Consider the following 14,703-nt stretch of genomic DNA (forward strand, 5'->3'; position numbering starts at 1 on the left):
TCTCCTAATATTTTCTTTCTGAAGCAAGAACCCATGTTTCTTTTTTTTTTTTTTCAAATTTTCCAAGTCCATTTTATTTTATTTGTTTCAAATTTTTATTTAAATTCTAGTTAGTTAACAACTAGGGTAGTATTGGAGTAGAATTTAGTAATTCATCACTTACATACAACACCCAGTGCTCTTCACAAGTGCCCTCCTTAATGCCCATCATCCATCTAGTCCATTCCCCACCCTCCTCCCCTCTAGGATCCCTCAGTTTGTTCTCTATAGCTAAGACTCTGGTTTGCTCACAAGAACCCATGCTACAAGTATACTCTTTCCTATTTGTGAGGTTTTTGTATTGACCATTAAACAGTCCCTAGAACCGACTTTCAGTATTCAAAAGATATGGACCTCGTTTTTCTAAGGCGTCATAGCCCAAAAAAGAGAATAGATGAACCAGGGAATTTATTGCATGGCAGTGGAAAGAGAGAGATGATTTTATTATTATTAATTATTATTAATAATTATTTAATTATTCAAATAGTTACAAATTTCACATTATAATTTCACTTATTTGGAATTATAAAAAGAATGCCAAGCTGAGTAATGGTTGACTATTTCGAAGTGAAATTTAATATATTTTTTAAAGTAGGCCCCACGACCAGTGTGGAGCCCAACATGGGGCTTGAACTCACGAGCCTGAGATCAAGGCCTGAGCTGAGATCATGAGTCAGATGCATAACCAACTGAGCCACCCAGGTGCCCCTATGTGAAATTTAATTTAGTAGTTTAAGTACAAAATATATTTCTTGGGGATCCCTGGGTGGCTCAGGGGTTTAGCGCCTGCCTTTGGCCCAGGGCGCGATCCTGGAGTCCCGGGATCGAGTCCTGCGTCGGGCTCCCTGCATGGAGCCTGCTTCATCCTCTGCCTGTGTCTCTGCCTCTCTCTCTCTTTCTATCATGAATAAATAAATAAATCTTTAAAAAAATAAGTACAGTGCTCGCTTCGGCAGCACATACACTAAAAAAATAAGTACAAAGTATATTTCAAAACTATACTACTCTAATATAGACAAGAAGCTAAATTTGTGAAAAAAAATATTCAGAACTCCAGTCATGTACATAATTTCTATACGTTTCTTTAAAATTATAATTAATTAAATGTGTTAGACTAATTGAAATTAAATAATTCAAAGAATAATTACTGAATTTCTTAAACTTTTTGTTTGAAAAAGATATTCATTCTCACAGGTTTCTCCTTACTAATAAGACCTGACAATTGTAGTGGAGAAACCAACTTCTAAATGTGTATACAGTATGAATCAAAGCATTTGGAATTATACTTTTTTTTATACTAGATGCTCAAGTAGCAGAGCTAATCTGATGTGATTTTAAATATCTTTAGGTTAGTCTGTTTATCTCAAACTGAATTTGGGCTTAGAGGTGGAAATATTTAAGAGAAACAAGAGGAAATGATTTGGCCTGTGAAAGCACCAAGTGCCTAGACGAGCCACCATGGATGTACATCCTATCACCACCCCATTTCTGACTCATGACCCTTTGCCATCACCACCTTGGTGGATCTTGTACATGCACAGTCTCTGGTCTTTTCCTCCTACTATTCACTCCAGCCAGCATAGCGAAGTCTTGCAGGTGGGGATAGGAGAGCCAACACATTCTTCTTTCAAAGTATATATTTTATAGGATGTGAATTATATCTCATTAAGGTGTTTTAAAAAGAATTATGACTTTAAACAAAAGAAAAACCATGCAAATAGTAGGCTCCCAATTGGCCATGCATGCTCTTGTCTTTAAGAGCTGGTTATACACTTTTATTTCCCAATTTGGTACCTCCTTATAAAAGTTCTCAGCATTTTTTAAAAGCTTTCTTTCTTGGGACCCCTGGGTGGCTCAGCAGTTGAACATCTGCCTTTGGCTCAGGGCTTGATCCAGGGTCTAGGGATTAAGTCCCACATCAAGCTCCTTGCGAAGAGCCTGCTTCTCCCTCTGTCTGTGTCTCTGCCTCTCTATGTCTCTCCTGAATAAATAAATAAAATATTTTTAAAAATTAAAAAAAGTAAACAAAAATAAAAGCTTTCTTTCTTGATCAATATGTCTATTTTAATCTTTAAAAAAATGCTTTGGATTCCAGTGTGAAAGCACCACTTCTGAACACAGTCTTTTATTTTTATGTATTCATTTTTTTTTAGTAGGCTCCACGTGAGGAGCTTGAACTCAGGACCCTGAAACCAAGACCTGAGCTGAGATCAAGAGTCGGATGCTTAACCAACTGAGCCACCCAGGGTCCCTCTGAGTACAGTTTTAATAGGAACTGAAAGGCAGCATGACTTTACAGAGACCATCTTTAATTAAATGGTCTTTAATTTAATTTTCTTGGGAGTTCCATACATACACTTGATACATGTAACTGTTCCAAGGTCATTTATCAGTTGTGCTTTGTGAAAGACTGGATAGACCATTTTGCAGGAGCACTGAGGTGCCAGGTGAGGGAACTTGCATAATTATGTCAGCATAATTTTCATTTCCAGGCTCAGCTTTGATCCCACGAGACAGGTGGTTTTCCTTTCATCTACAAATATCTGACAATGCCTCAAAGTTACCAATACAAATAAAAAGTATTTTTCCAGAATCTGTGGTACGATGGGAGCCCTGGGATCTCTCTTCATAGTGATGGATTTCACTGGTATAACATAGGCTGTGTGGGAGGTAAGATTTGGATCCAAAGTATGTTTCTAATCACCAATTTGAAGTGACATTTCATACAGGAGTAGAGGGATCTGTTCCACCCTTGTGAGATTTCACCTGGTCCTGAGCACTCAGGAAACAAGGTAAAGAAGCAGCAGGACTGGTCTTACTCTTCTCCCCACAGAGCTCCTGGCTGTGTCTTCCAGCTAAAACTTGTTTCCACCGCGTAGTGGCTGCCACAGTATGCTGTCCATACCGAAGGGCTGACCGCTTATTCAAAGCTTTCGCCCCAAACTAGATTTCCACCAGACACGAAACGCAGGGCAGGCAACAGTAGCCTCCCTGCTTCCAACGCATAGCAAAGGCTTGCGTGGGTACTCCGTTGATCGTGTGACAGGCGTATAGTGTTTGGGCATGTTTATAATATCAGTTGAAGACAAAAATCCAGCTTTAAGGGCGATAATACCTTTTTGGAGGTGGGAAGGAAGCCTCTCCATAAAGACTTCAGTAAAAATGTTTATTCAGTGGTTGCTGTGGTGGCTAATGCTTCTGTTACAACAAGAGTCCAGCCACATAATGACAAATAGTATCGACTCTCCTGGAGCTGAGGCTTCTAGCTCCTACCTAATTAGACATTCTCCTCTCTTCTCCCCTCCCCTTCCCTCCCCTCCCCTCCCCTCCCCTCCCCTCCCCTCCCCTCCCCTCCCCTCCCCTCCCCTCCCCTCCCCTCCCCTCCCCTCCTCTTCTCTTCTCTTCTCTTCTCTTCTCTTCTCTTCTCTTCTCTTCTCTTCTCTTCTCTCTTCTCTTCCTCTCCTCTCCTCCCCTCCCCTCTCCTCTCCTCTCCTCTTCTCTCCCCCCCCTCTATATATTTGCCTTAAATATAGAACCTGAACATTTAACAACAGGGATTCTGCTTGAATGAGAAGAAATAAAACCAACTTCAGACCTTTGTGTCATTTTAATCTCCGGCAATGACATGTGAAAGCGATTAAGAAAGGTACTCTAAGAAAAAAAAAAAAAATCTCACCTCCATTGAAAGAGGCTGGAAGAGCCTTTGAAGAAATATGAAACTGGAAGCACCATACCTTTCCTTAAGAATATTAACTGGGCAGCTAGATCACAAATGCAAAACAAACGCCGATGTGTACCTTGGCTAAGACCCAAACGTTGGCAAAGCTGAATCTAAGCTCCGGAGAGAGATTAATAGCCAGAGCCACTAAAATAATCACCTGCCTCTGCTCTGGAGGTGATGCTCATGGGAACCAAGAAGGGCTGGGAGGGAGGCTGCGACAGCAGTGGCCGCCCAGCAACAACCTGCATCTCTCCGGTTGGCCTATCCTGAAAAGAGGACGTACAGAGAAAAAGGATGTTTTTTTTTTCCTTGTAATGTGAGCTGTTTTTTTTTTTTTCTTTCTTTTTTCTTTTTTCCCCCCAAGCTGTGAACTTTTTACCTTGCTTCCTTCATGCTTCATTTGATCAATCACTAAGTGCACGGGCCCTGAAAAGCGAGCGCGGGCTTCTTGGAGTCGGTATTTCGCTCCTGGATTCCTTTTCAGTCCAAAATGGGGCGGGTGCGGGGGAAGCCACCTTCCCCGGCGCGAGCGGAGGCAGGAGAGGCGCGGAGCGAGGGGGCCGGTCCCCGGAGCACCGCGGGGACCCAGAGGGCCCGACTCTCCCTTCCCGGGATCCGTTTTCAGGCCTCGGGGCGCCTCCCCTGCCAGTGACACGCCCGCGCGCGTCCGGCCGGTGCCCGTGGGGGTCACCTGGGGCGTGCGCCCCGCGAGCGCGGACCTCGGGGGGGCCCCGCGGCGGGAGGCGGGCTCCGGGGCCGGCGGCGGGAGATCCCCTTTGTGGAGCGCGGCGGGCCCCGGCGATGCCCCGGGGATGCCCGGCGCCGCGTCCTGGGAGCTGGCGGCGGCCTGCAGCGCTGCGGGTGAGTCGCGGGGGCCGGGCGGGGGCGGCAGGTGCGGCCGGGGCGGCAGGTGCGCGCTCCCCTCCCCGCTCGGGCGCTCCCGGGCCGCGGCGCGCGTTCGGTCTGTGCTGAGCCTCATGGAGGCGGGAACTGCCCCTGCAAGGGGAAGAGCGCCGGGGATCATGGACAGCGGAGACTTTTCGGGAGAAATGATCTGTGCAATAGTCTGATTTCGATGGATCGCTTGCGCGAGGGCCGCGGACGGAGTTTAGGGCGACTCGCCTTCCGCGCTTTTGCTGGACTGGCTTCTGTAGGGAAGGTCCCAAAGGTGCTTTCAGGGGCACGCCCACTCTGCCCCCTGCCCTTGTTCCAAATCTTTTTTTTTATTATTTATTTATGATACACACAGAGATATAGAGAGAGAGGCAGAGACACAGGCAGAGGGAGAAGCAGGCTCCATGCAGGGAGCCCGACGTGGGACTCGATCCCGGGTCTCCAGGATTAAGACCTGGAGGCGCCAAACCGCTGCGCCACCCAGGGATCCCCCTTGTTCCAAATCTTTTTTTTTTTTTTTCTTTTTTTTTTTTTTTAATTTCTTTTTACGTTTTTATTTATTCATGATAGTCACAGAGAGAGAGAGAGAGGCAGAGACACAGGCAGAGGGAGAAGCAGGCTCCATGCACCGGGAGCCCGACGTGGGACTCGACCCCGGGTCTCCAGGATCGCGCCCTGGGCCAAAGGCAGGCGCCAAACCGCTGCGCCACCCAGGGATCCCCCTTGTTCCAAATCTTAAGGCAGTTTTTTCTTTTAAAAAAAAAGGTGTGTTCTCCGGTCTCGTAGCAGAAACTAGACAATGAAAACGAGAGTACACCTGACATTTGCTCTCCTCTCAATTGCCAAGAGACATAAAAGAGCTTTGCCGAAGGCTGTGGGAGGGCTTAGGAAATTTCAATACGGGGAGCATCCGGGGGTAGGTGGGGTGGGGGTGGGGTATGTCTCTTTCTCTGATGTATTTTGGCATTACTTTTTTTTTTTTTTTTTTTTTAATCGTAGTATTGTGGTGAACCTCTCTGTGCGGGAGCCTTTGGATTGGGAGTAAATGAGCACTGCATGCATGTGATCTCCATGGAGAGATTGCTGCGAGCTCTCAGGCTGCCACAGGCCGTCTTAGCACAGAGGCTTATAAAGATCGTTCTGTGTGCTGCCTGGTTCTGATTATTTAATATTTAAAGGCTGATTGTTACTCCCAATTAAAAGCATGTTAAAGGTATAGCTAAATCCCACCCACAAATAATTTCACCAGAATTTGGTCTACATTTTAATTAATTTTGATGGCTATGTTTGTCTTACAGTTGTGTTTTTTTTTTTTTTCTGATTATGGAAGTATTGCATGATCATCTGCAGAAAAGGTGAACTATACAGAACTGAGAAAAAGTAAATGGTTATTCCTAACGATATTTACACTTTAGTAAAGGCCTAGTTTTTCAGAGAAACCTGGTCATTTGAAAACTTGGCGGCTATGGACATTTTTTAAAAATTGCCAATGAATTGCGTTTAGGAACTGAAACTAGGAAATGCCAAGGAAATAAACTTGTACTTTAAGAAAAGGTTATAACCAACAAAGCTTCTTCACGTGGTTCATGGAACAGAATTTATTGTGGCAATTTCTCTTGAATCAACTTCCCACATCTGCTCCTGACAAATGGCTTTTGTTTGGACAGCCTGTTTTGTAAATACATCTCTTTACCATTAAGGCAAAGTGCCCAAATACATCCCTTACCAGTGCTTGCAGCTGGCTAGGCTCATTGAGTTAATATTTTTTTTATTGGTTTCTACATCAGAACTTCTTCACTGTATGCTTGATAAAACCCTGGAGAAGGTTACCAAGGGATGTTGTAGAGAATCTACTTCCCTGGAGGTTTTAAGAATAGGATAAACAGCCATCTGCTTTCAGTGCGGTACTGTCTGGTTAAAGGAAGACTGGGTCACCTCTTCAAACCCCAGATTGAGGAACTCTAAATATATTTCAATCTTTGACAACCTAGGATCAAAGGGTATAAAGATTCCCCTCAAAGCACCTGAGTCCAGCGAAGCCCTGTTTTGGTTTATGTAACACAAAGATTCTCCTTTGGTAAGAAAGATTATATAATTATCCCTAGGACTTGCCAATTCTTTTCTATTTATAGATAGAAAATCAACAATGATTTAATTATTTTCTAAGACATTCTAGGTTGAATGTAGCAGAAGTTTTGTGATTTCAAATGAATTGCTTCAAAGTGAATGAATGAATTGATTCACAGGAATTAAAACTTCTGCCTCAGGTGGGGAGAGGGTAGCTGTGTCATAAACCTCTGAACTAAGGATGGTGTCCCTGAGGGCTCTCTCCAGTCTGGATCCCACTTTCTTTTCAATATCCTCTTTTGTGTGACAAATCTGAGTACATTTTTACAGTAATGTTACATTTTACTTTTTTCCTCAAAATGTATTTTGAGTAGCGCTTATGCCCAATCTGAGTATTCCTATAGCTTCTGTTGGAGGCTGCTCCCCGGGGCCAGCAGTGCTGCACTCTTGCTGGTTTCTTTCAGAAAGTCCAGATTTCGCAGGTTGCTGCTTCCTCTGCCCTCCTGTTTGACAGACGGATCCTGTAATTCTAACCACCATGTAACCTCAATTGCAGTGACACCTTCCTCCCTTTCTGAAATGTCACTTGATCAGGAGCAGCCACCATGCTCTCTCCCTGAAGGATCACTGGGAGGGGTTCACTTTCTAGGAAAGGTCATATGGAAAAGAAAATGGGGAAGTCAAGAGTCTCCTGGCTGGGCGGTTTTCCACTTTGATTGAATGAGCAGTGCCTCTCCCTCACACCCTTCATCTTGTCATACTTCTCCATGCATGCCAAGCATGTTTTCTTATGCTATAGTAACGCCCAAAGAAGGAACAGGAGCATAACAATGGTCTTTCATTTGTTCAGCAAACGTTTACTATGTGGGAGGCAGCCCAGGGAATGGAGATGGGTTCTTTGCCCTCTGGAAACTTGTCATATAAGAGGGGAAATCAAATGTTAATAAGCTAGTGCCATTCTGAGGCATATAGAGATTAAGAACTTTGGGTTATTGTCAGTTAAGCATATACTAACTCTATGACCCAGCATTTCCATGGCTAGCTATGTACCCAAGAGAGATGAAAACAAATAGGCTTGTACACAAAAAGGCTTGTACAAAAAGGCTTGTACAAAATGTTCATAGCAACCTTATTGATAATTGCCAACTAGAAGTAACCCTATTTCCAGCAACAAGAAAATGGATGCACTGTGGTACATCCATACAATGGAATACTACTCAGCAGTCAAAAGGAATGAACTCATGACGTACACAACCAGCTAGATGCATCTCAGAACCATTATATTAAAGAAGCCAGACACAAAAGAATTCATAAGCAGTTCTGCTTGTGAAGTACTCGAACAGGCAAAACCACTCTATAGTAGAGAAGTTAAGTGATTGCCTCTAGAGGGTAGAAGGATTGACTGGAAAGACTTAAGAGGTTTTTCTGGAGCAACGGAAAGGTTCTAGGTCTTTTGAGTGATGGTTGCATAGTTCTGCACAGTTATCAAGCTTCATGAAACTGAACACTTAGGACTTGTGCATTTTACTGTACGCAAGTATCAGTTCAATTAGAAGAAGAAAAGCATGGCTTCTAGAGCTAGATCAGGGTACACATCCCACCTCTGCCTCTAGGTATATATTGCCTTGGGAAAATTATTAAATGCCTCGGAACCTGGAAAGCATTGGATAATATTGAAGCATCTTCATAGAGTCATTGTGGGGATTGAGTCAGCCGTCCAAAGGGCTTAGTTTAGTAAGGACTCCATAAATGTCAGCTAATAATTCCCTGCACTGTAATAAATATAAATGTGATTTTGGTGTGTTGATAAAATTATTTATACTTTCTGTTAAAGCCATCTCATTTATTTAAGATTATGAAGGATCCTCTAACATATTAACTGGCCTCCTTAGCATTATATGTATCTTCTTTTTAGTAAGGTTTTTTTGTTTGTTTGTTTGTTTTGAGGTTGTAGGGAATTTAAAGATCTTGCCTACAGCCTACCATTTCAAAATGCCAGTGGAGCTTTTCATAGCCAACAGAGGTAAACCCTGAAGAGAGACTACTCTGTAGACCCCTCTGTTTTTGAGGACTGATTAAATGAAATTTGTTGAAGCTGAACAGCCAGACCAGGCTTCCAGCTTCCAGGAATCCAGGTGACATGGTTACATTTTACACCCTCTTTCTAAAGATGGACAAAAATTCCTGAACTCTGTATCAAATTGATGTTGTGCTTCTGTTTAAAGGGACAAACTACCTTGAATTTTCAGTAAGATACCTTGGACAGAGTGGTAAATATAATAGTTTACTTAATCCATTAAACTTCAATTATTTAAGTCCAATAAAGTGCTTGGGAATGACAATATGTACTTTGCCAACTCTAGCTAAGGCATTTTGTTGTGGGGCTGGTGTAATTCATTCAGTAAATAATTTATCACATTTACTGAGAACATATTAGCCCCGGGAATGCAATCATGGCTGATAAAGATGTTTTACAGTCAAGGGTTCATAGATGCCCTGACTGTAAGTGTGATTGCGTATCCATTTCTCTTCGAACTTTTTTCAGAGCAGGGGGCTCTGTCTTAGGCTAGTCTTATTGGGTTTTGTTTTGTTTTGCTTTTTCTTTGTTTTTAAAGCTCCTTGCTTAAGGAGGAGTTTTTTTTTTTTTTTTTAAGATTTTATTTATTCAGTCATGAGAGACAGAGAGAGAGAGGGAGAGAGGGGGAGAGGCAGAGACACAGGCAGAGGGAGAAGCTGGCTCCATGCAGGGAGCCCGACGCGGGACTCGATCCCGGGACCCCAGGATCAGGCCCTGGGCTGAAGGTGGTGCTAAACCACTGGGCCACCGGGGCTGCCCAAGGAGGAGGTTTAAATCCTGGTTTTGTTTGTTTTGTTTTTGTTTTTGTCATTGGTACTGTTTTCTTAAACATCAGAGTTACTTGCTAAGGTTTTCTCTTACTATCTTCCTAAAAATGAGAACAATGAAATGTTCCTCTACCTTAGACTGTGGAGATGGAGCACCCTACACCTGAATCTGAGCTCTGCTTCCTGCTGTGGTTTAGGGCAAGTTCCTAATTCTTCAAGCCGCAGTTCCCTTATCTGTAGAATGGTGATGATAATACCTTGAAAGAGGTATTAATACTATCAGATTCAGGCTAATCTAACCATTAAATGACAAAATACATGTAAAAGTAAATATCCAGGCACCTGGTAGGTGTTCATTTCTGAACTGTAACAAGTACTTGCTAAGAGGGGAGCACTGCCTGAAAGTCTTCTTGTACTTTCTTCACACTCCTGTGAGGTAGGCACTATTGTTATCCTTCTTTAGAGATGAGGAAACCCAAAACACAAGAGATTAAATAGTTTGCTGAGGGCACAGAGGTGCCAGGGTAGAAATCTGCAGGATCCAGCCTCTCAACTGATGAGTCTCCTGATGGAGGTCACTTGCATTTCCCTTTTAGGTAAAATTATTTTTATGATTTAATTACTGCAGTAAGTGGCACTACTAGTGCCACTGTTATGGGATGTACACAAGTGAACACCAGTGTTGGAGGAATTGGTTGACCATTGAAGGCCGGGGTACCGGGGTACAGGAAGGGCGTCAATGAACATGTCAGATTTTTTTCCCAGGCCCTCAAAAGTCTGCCTGTCCGTGGCCCTCTCTGAACTGTCCTTTTACCCTCCTACCACTCCAATGGCTCCAACTAAGAAGTCAATCTGGGAACAAAGACAGGTGGAGAACTAGGCCACCTGTTAGGATTTGGCCTAGGCTTTGTGATGCCCTTGTAAGGTTTAACATAGATGTGGTATTACCTTGGTCTCCAGAAGAAAGGCCAGGTGAAAGATGGTCTCCATAGCCCTGTTGTAGTAAGAGGGAAAGTAAACTGACCTAGGGTATTTGTATTCCATGCTTCCATTGGCGTTTTCAGAATAAATTCCGGAGAACCGGGAGCTAGAACTTTAAAAGTGAATGCCAAGTGTACATTGAGAACTCTACTGATTTAAAGACTTAAGTCACATTGGCCAATTAAAACCTCGGTGGCACAGTTGGTTGGGTGTCTGACTCTTGGTTTTGGCTTCGGTTATGGTCTCATGGGTGGTGGGATTGAGTGCCCCGGCAGGCTTCATGCTCAGCAGAGAGTGTGCTTGAGGGGTTCTCCCTCTGCCCCTCCTCCCACCTCTCTCTAAAATGGGTAAATAAATTGTTTAAAAAAAAAAACCAAAAACATGTGGAGCCCTAGGGAGAAAATATAATTAAATAAATTATAGATAATGATTTTCTGTTGAGATAAGAGCCTTTGCATTAGCTCTACCCTCTGCTTCTGTAAAGTCCTGGTTGTTGTGCAAGATGTTCTGTATTTATGTTCTCAACATTCAGGCCTCTCCTTTGCGGTGCCGTTCAACAGCCAGAATCTCAGGACTTTTTCCTCAACTACCCAGATGGTGCCAGGTGTATTTACAGAGCCACCAGAGCAGCTCCCCAGCACATAGAGGAAGCCCCTCTGGGGGCAATGGGCTGAAGGCTGAAATTCCTTCTCATTTGGAGTCCAACTGGCCTCCTCATGGGGAGGAGTCCCATTTGGCGTGTTGCTTGCAGCCCTGTATTTGAAGGAATGCCACTGTGTACCAGTTCTGTCCACCCAAGTGAGCCACATTATCGCAGGGCAGCGCTCCTGGCAGATGAAACTCTTAGGGTTCTGCTCTCTGAAGGGGGAAAAAGAGAAATCTGGACGGAAACCTGCAGGGATCTTAGCTCTCTGACTGTCCCTGACCCTTCAAGGCTGCTCTGCTGTGTGCAAGCTCCACTCACTGGTCTTTGAGTCTGACTTACAATGGATGTGCATGGCTAAAGTGAGGAGAATTGCAAGACTGTCACTTGAAGTCCCTCCCTGCCTCTTCACCATTGCCTCCAGCCTCTGCCCCTCAACTTGAAGCCCTTTATATCGGTTCCCATGGTTACCGGTAGCAGCTGGAATGCCACAGTGAGAAGAGGCTGCCTCCCCTGCTGAGCCAGGTCTGGCTGGGCAGAGGCCATCATTCTATCGCTGAATCTGTGACATGGGGTCACAGTTCAGTACCTTCTCTTTGTTATGGGTTCTGTACCTTTCCCAGGCCTGTTAAGGTGGGGTTGCAGCGGGGGGCGGGGTGGGGGTGGGGGGCAGCTGAGGGGGTGTTGTATAAGATATTTCTTGTCCTAGGCTGGCCTGGCTGCCCCATGACCTGCCAAACTCCTGCCTGATGCTGTCTCCTTCTGCGTGCTAGTGCCCAGTGGAGGGGGGAAGGAGGACTTGCTCCTGTCTAGTCAGATAAAAATGATCACTCACTTCCGTACCTGCTCTCCCTTTGGCTTTTGTTCCCACTACCATCTGTGTATAGGTTAGTCAACAGTAATAAGGACGGGCTCTGGTCTTAAAGGAACTGGTATCAAAAGCAAATTTCTGTCCCACCCGGAAGGTCAGGCAGGCAGGCAGGCACTGGAAGCTGAGGGTGAGGGGGCGGGAAGAGGGTAGCATAGGGACTTGAGGCTCAAGATGAGCACGCACTAGCTAAGAATTTGTCTTGAAGCTCTTTCCTGAGATACTCTTGAGAGGCTTAAATTCCTTCTCATTTGGAGTCCAACTGGCCTCAGAGTTAAGATAGGACTTGTAACAACAGGTAGAAATTAAGCAGCCTTGGTAGAAAAGGTAGGAAAGGCAGTAACCAATAGAAACCGCCAAAGATCAACACTTCTAGAAGACAATACTGGAAGAATTGTTTGCTTGTTTATTTGTTTTTTTAAAGATTTTATTCATTTATTTGAGAGAGAGTGCACAGGTGGAGGAGGGGCAGAGGGAGAGGGACAGCAGACCTTCCACTCAGTGTGGAGCCTGACGTGGGGCTCAAAGGAGGGCTCCATTCCCAGGACCTCGAGATTACAACCCAAGTCAAAGTCAGACACCCAAGCAACTGAGCCACCCAGCACCACCGCCACCCCTTTTTAAGATTTTATTTATTTGAGAGAAAGAGAGAGCAATCAGAAGCAGGGGGAAGGGCAGAGAGAGAAGCAGACTCCCTGCTGAGCACAGAGCCTGACAGGGTCCCCTTGGGATCATGACCTGAGCCAAAGGCAGACACTAAACTGGCTGAGCCATCAGGCACCCCTGAACAATTGTTCGATTCTTCCTGGGATAAGGCAACTTTGTTTTTTATAGACTGTTCCAGCCTGCAGAAATCTAACTGAGCCTTAGGTGACATGACTATTGTAGAAGGGGGCTAAGGGCACCCTTTGGAATTTTTTGATGTGTTGGGTCCTGGCTCTACCACTTTCTTTGTGATCTGGAACAGCTTACAGGTATACCCCAGAGATAGTGCGGGTTCAGTTCTAGACCACTGCCATAAGTGAGTCAGATGAACTTTTTGGTTTCTCCAGTGCATATCAAACTTAGGTTTATGCTACACAATAGTCTATTAAGTGTGTCACAGCATTATGTCTAAAAAAACAATGTACATACTTTAACTAAAATATACTTTATTGCTTGGGGCACTTGGGTGGGGCTCAGGTCTTTGAGTGTCTGATGCCTTTGGCTCAGGTGGTGGTCTCAGGGTCCTGGGATTGAGTCCCACATTGGGCTCCCTGCTCAGCAGGGAGTCTGCTTCTCCCCTCCCCTCCCCTGGCTTGTGCTTTCTTTCTCTCTCAAATAAATAAAATCTTTAAAAAAATATTTTATTGCTAAAAATGCTACCATCTAAGCTTTCAGCAAGTTGTAATCACCAATCACAAATTACTGTAACAAATTTAATGCTGAAAAAACTTGAAATATTGCAAGAATTATCAACATGTGTCACAGAGATAGAAAGTAAGCAAATGCTGTTGGGAAAATGGTGCTGTTAGGTTTGCTCAATACAGGGTTGCCACAAACCTTTACTTTGGAAAAAATACAATATCTGTGAAGCACAATAAAGCAAAGGGCAATAAAATGAGGTATGCCTGTATTTAAATTACCTGTATCTCAGTTTTCATTTCTGTGAAAGGAGGCCACATTTCATGGGGTTGTTATGAGAACCACATTTGTTATATATAAATACTTTCTAAATTGGAAAGCCTAGCACAGGTGCCAATTTGTAATATTTTTAAATGATGTTTTGAGAATGCTATGCTAAACTCAAGGCATCGATTTTGTCCATCCCATTTTTATGTTATATATGCAGGTGGGCCCAGAATTCTCCTGGAGGGGATAGGGTGGTGGGGTGAGTAGGGACCTACAGGATTTACAAAACCTAAAAACTCTAGATCATATTACACTAATCCTGTAGCACCCAAGGGAAAGGACAAATGTTGAGGATAAGTAGGAACCCCTCGTATAGAACCACAGTTACAAACACCTTGAAAAGTATATTGTAAATCGCAATTACTTTTCCACAGGTTGTCTGTATGGGGGCACATGGGTGGCTCAGTCAGTTAAGTGTTTGCCTTCAGCTCAGGTCATGTTCTTGGGGTCCTGGGATGGAGCCCCATGGCCAGGCCTCCCTGCTCAGCAGGGAGTCTGTCTCTCTCTCTCTGCTCCCCGCCCCCCCACACTCTCCCTTCTCTCAAATAGATAAATAAAATCTTTAAAAACAAACAAACAAAAAACAAATTGTCTGCACTTTGGTACCTTGCCTTCCATTCAGACCTGCTTCCAAAGAATATAAAGCAACAGCTGCAGGAAAGCTTGGGAGACAGATTCCTGCTTTGGGTGACAGCAGAAGTTGGAAACATTTAGGTCTGTAATTCGGAGGCATTTAAATAGTATGGAATGTCTATTATCTACCCTAAACAGCAGAACGAATCTTGCATATTGTAGACACAAAGGCAGTTGGCATGAGCTTTACAAAAGTGCATGTGAGCTTCTAAGACCCAATAATCCTCTTGGGCAAAGTAAGGATTAGGCCTTCCTCACAAACAAGGGGGTGAGTTCATTTTTCCTAAGATTCTTTAACTGATGCCAAATTTAGCAAGGGACCTATTTTTTCTCAATGAATGA

The 14,703-nt window shown here is 44.1% G+C and overlaps 1 protein-coding gene across 9 annotated transcripts in view; it reads left to right on the plus strand.

Moving 5' to 3' along the window:
• SHROOM3 (shroom family member 3) overlaps nt 1-14,703 on the plus strand; it is a 325,226-nt gene that overhangs the window by 244,748 nt on the left and 65,775 nt on the right. For 2 of the 9 annotated variants that reach the window (XM_077882547.1, XM_077882548.1), the window contains exon 1: nt 3,814-4,076. The exons of 6 other annotated variants lie outside the window; for them this stretch is intronic. In XM_077882547.1, the coding sequence (XP_077738673.1) occupies nt 3,829-4,076 (248 nt within the window). In that variant the 5' untranslated portion in view covers nt 3,814-3,828. Of the gene's footprint in view, nt 1-3,813; nt 4,077-11,687; nt 11,823-14,703 lie in introns of those variants that run through there. One more of the 9 variants, XM_077882550.1, reaches the window with a different exon arrangement.

This window comes from Canis aureus, chromosome 33 (assembly GCF_053574225.1).
Source record: "Canis aureus isolate CA01 chromosome 33, VMU_Caureus_v.1.0, whole genome shotgun sequence".
Taxonomy (NCBI): domain Eukaryota; kingdom Metazoa; phylum Chordata; class Mammalia; order Carnivora; family Canidae; genus Canis; species Canis aureus.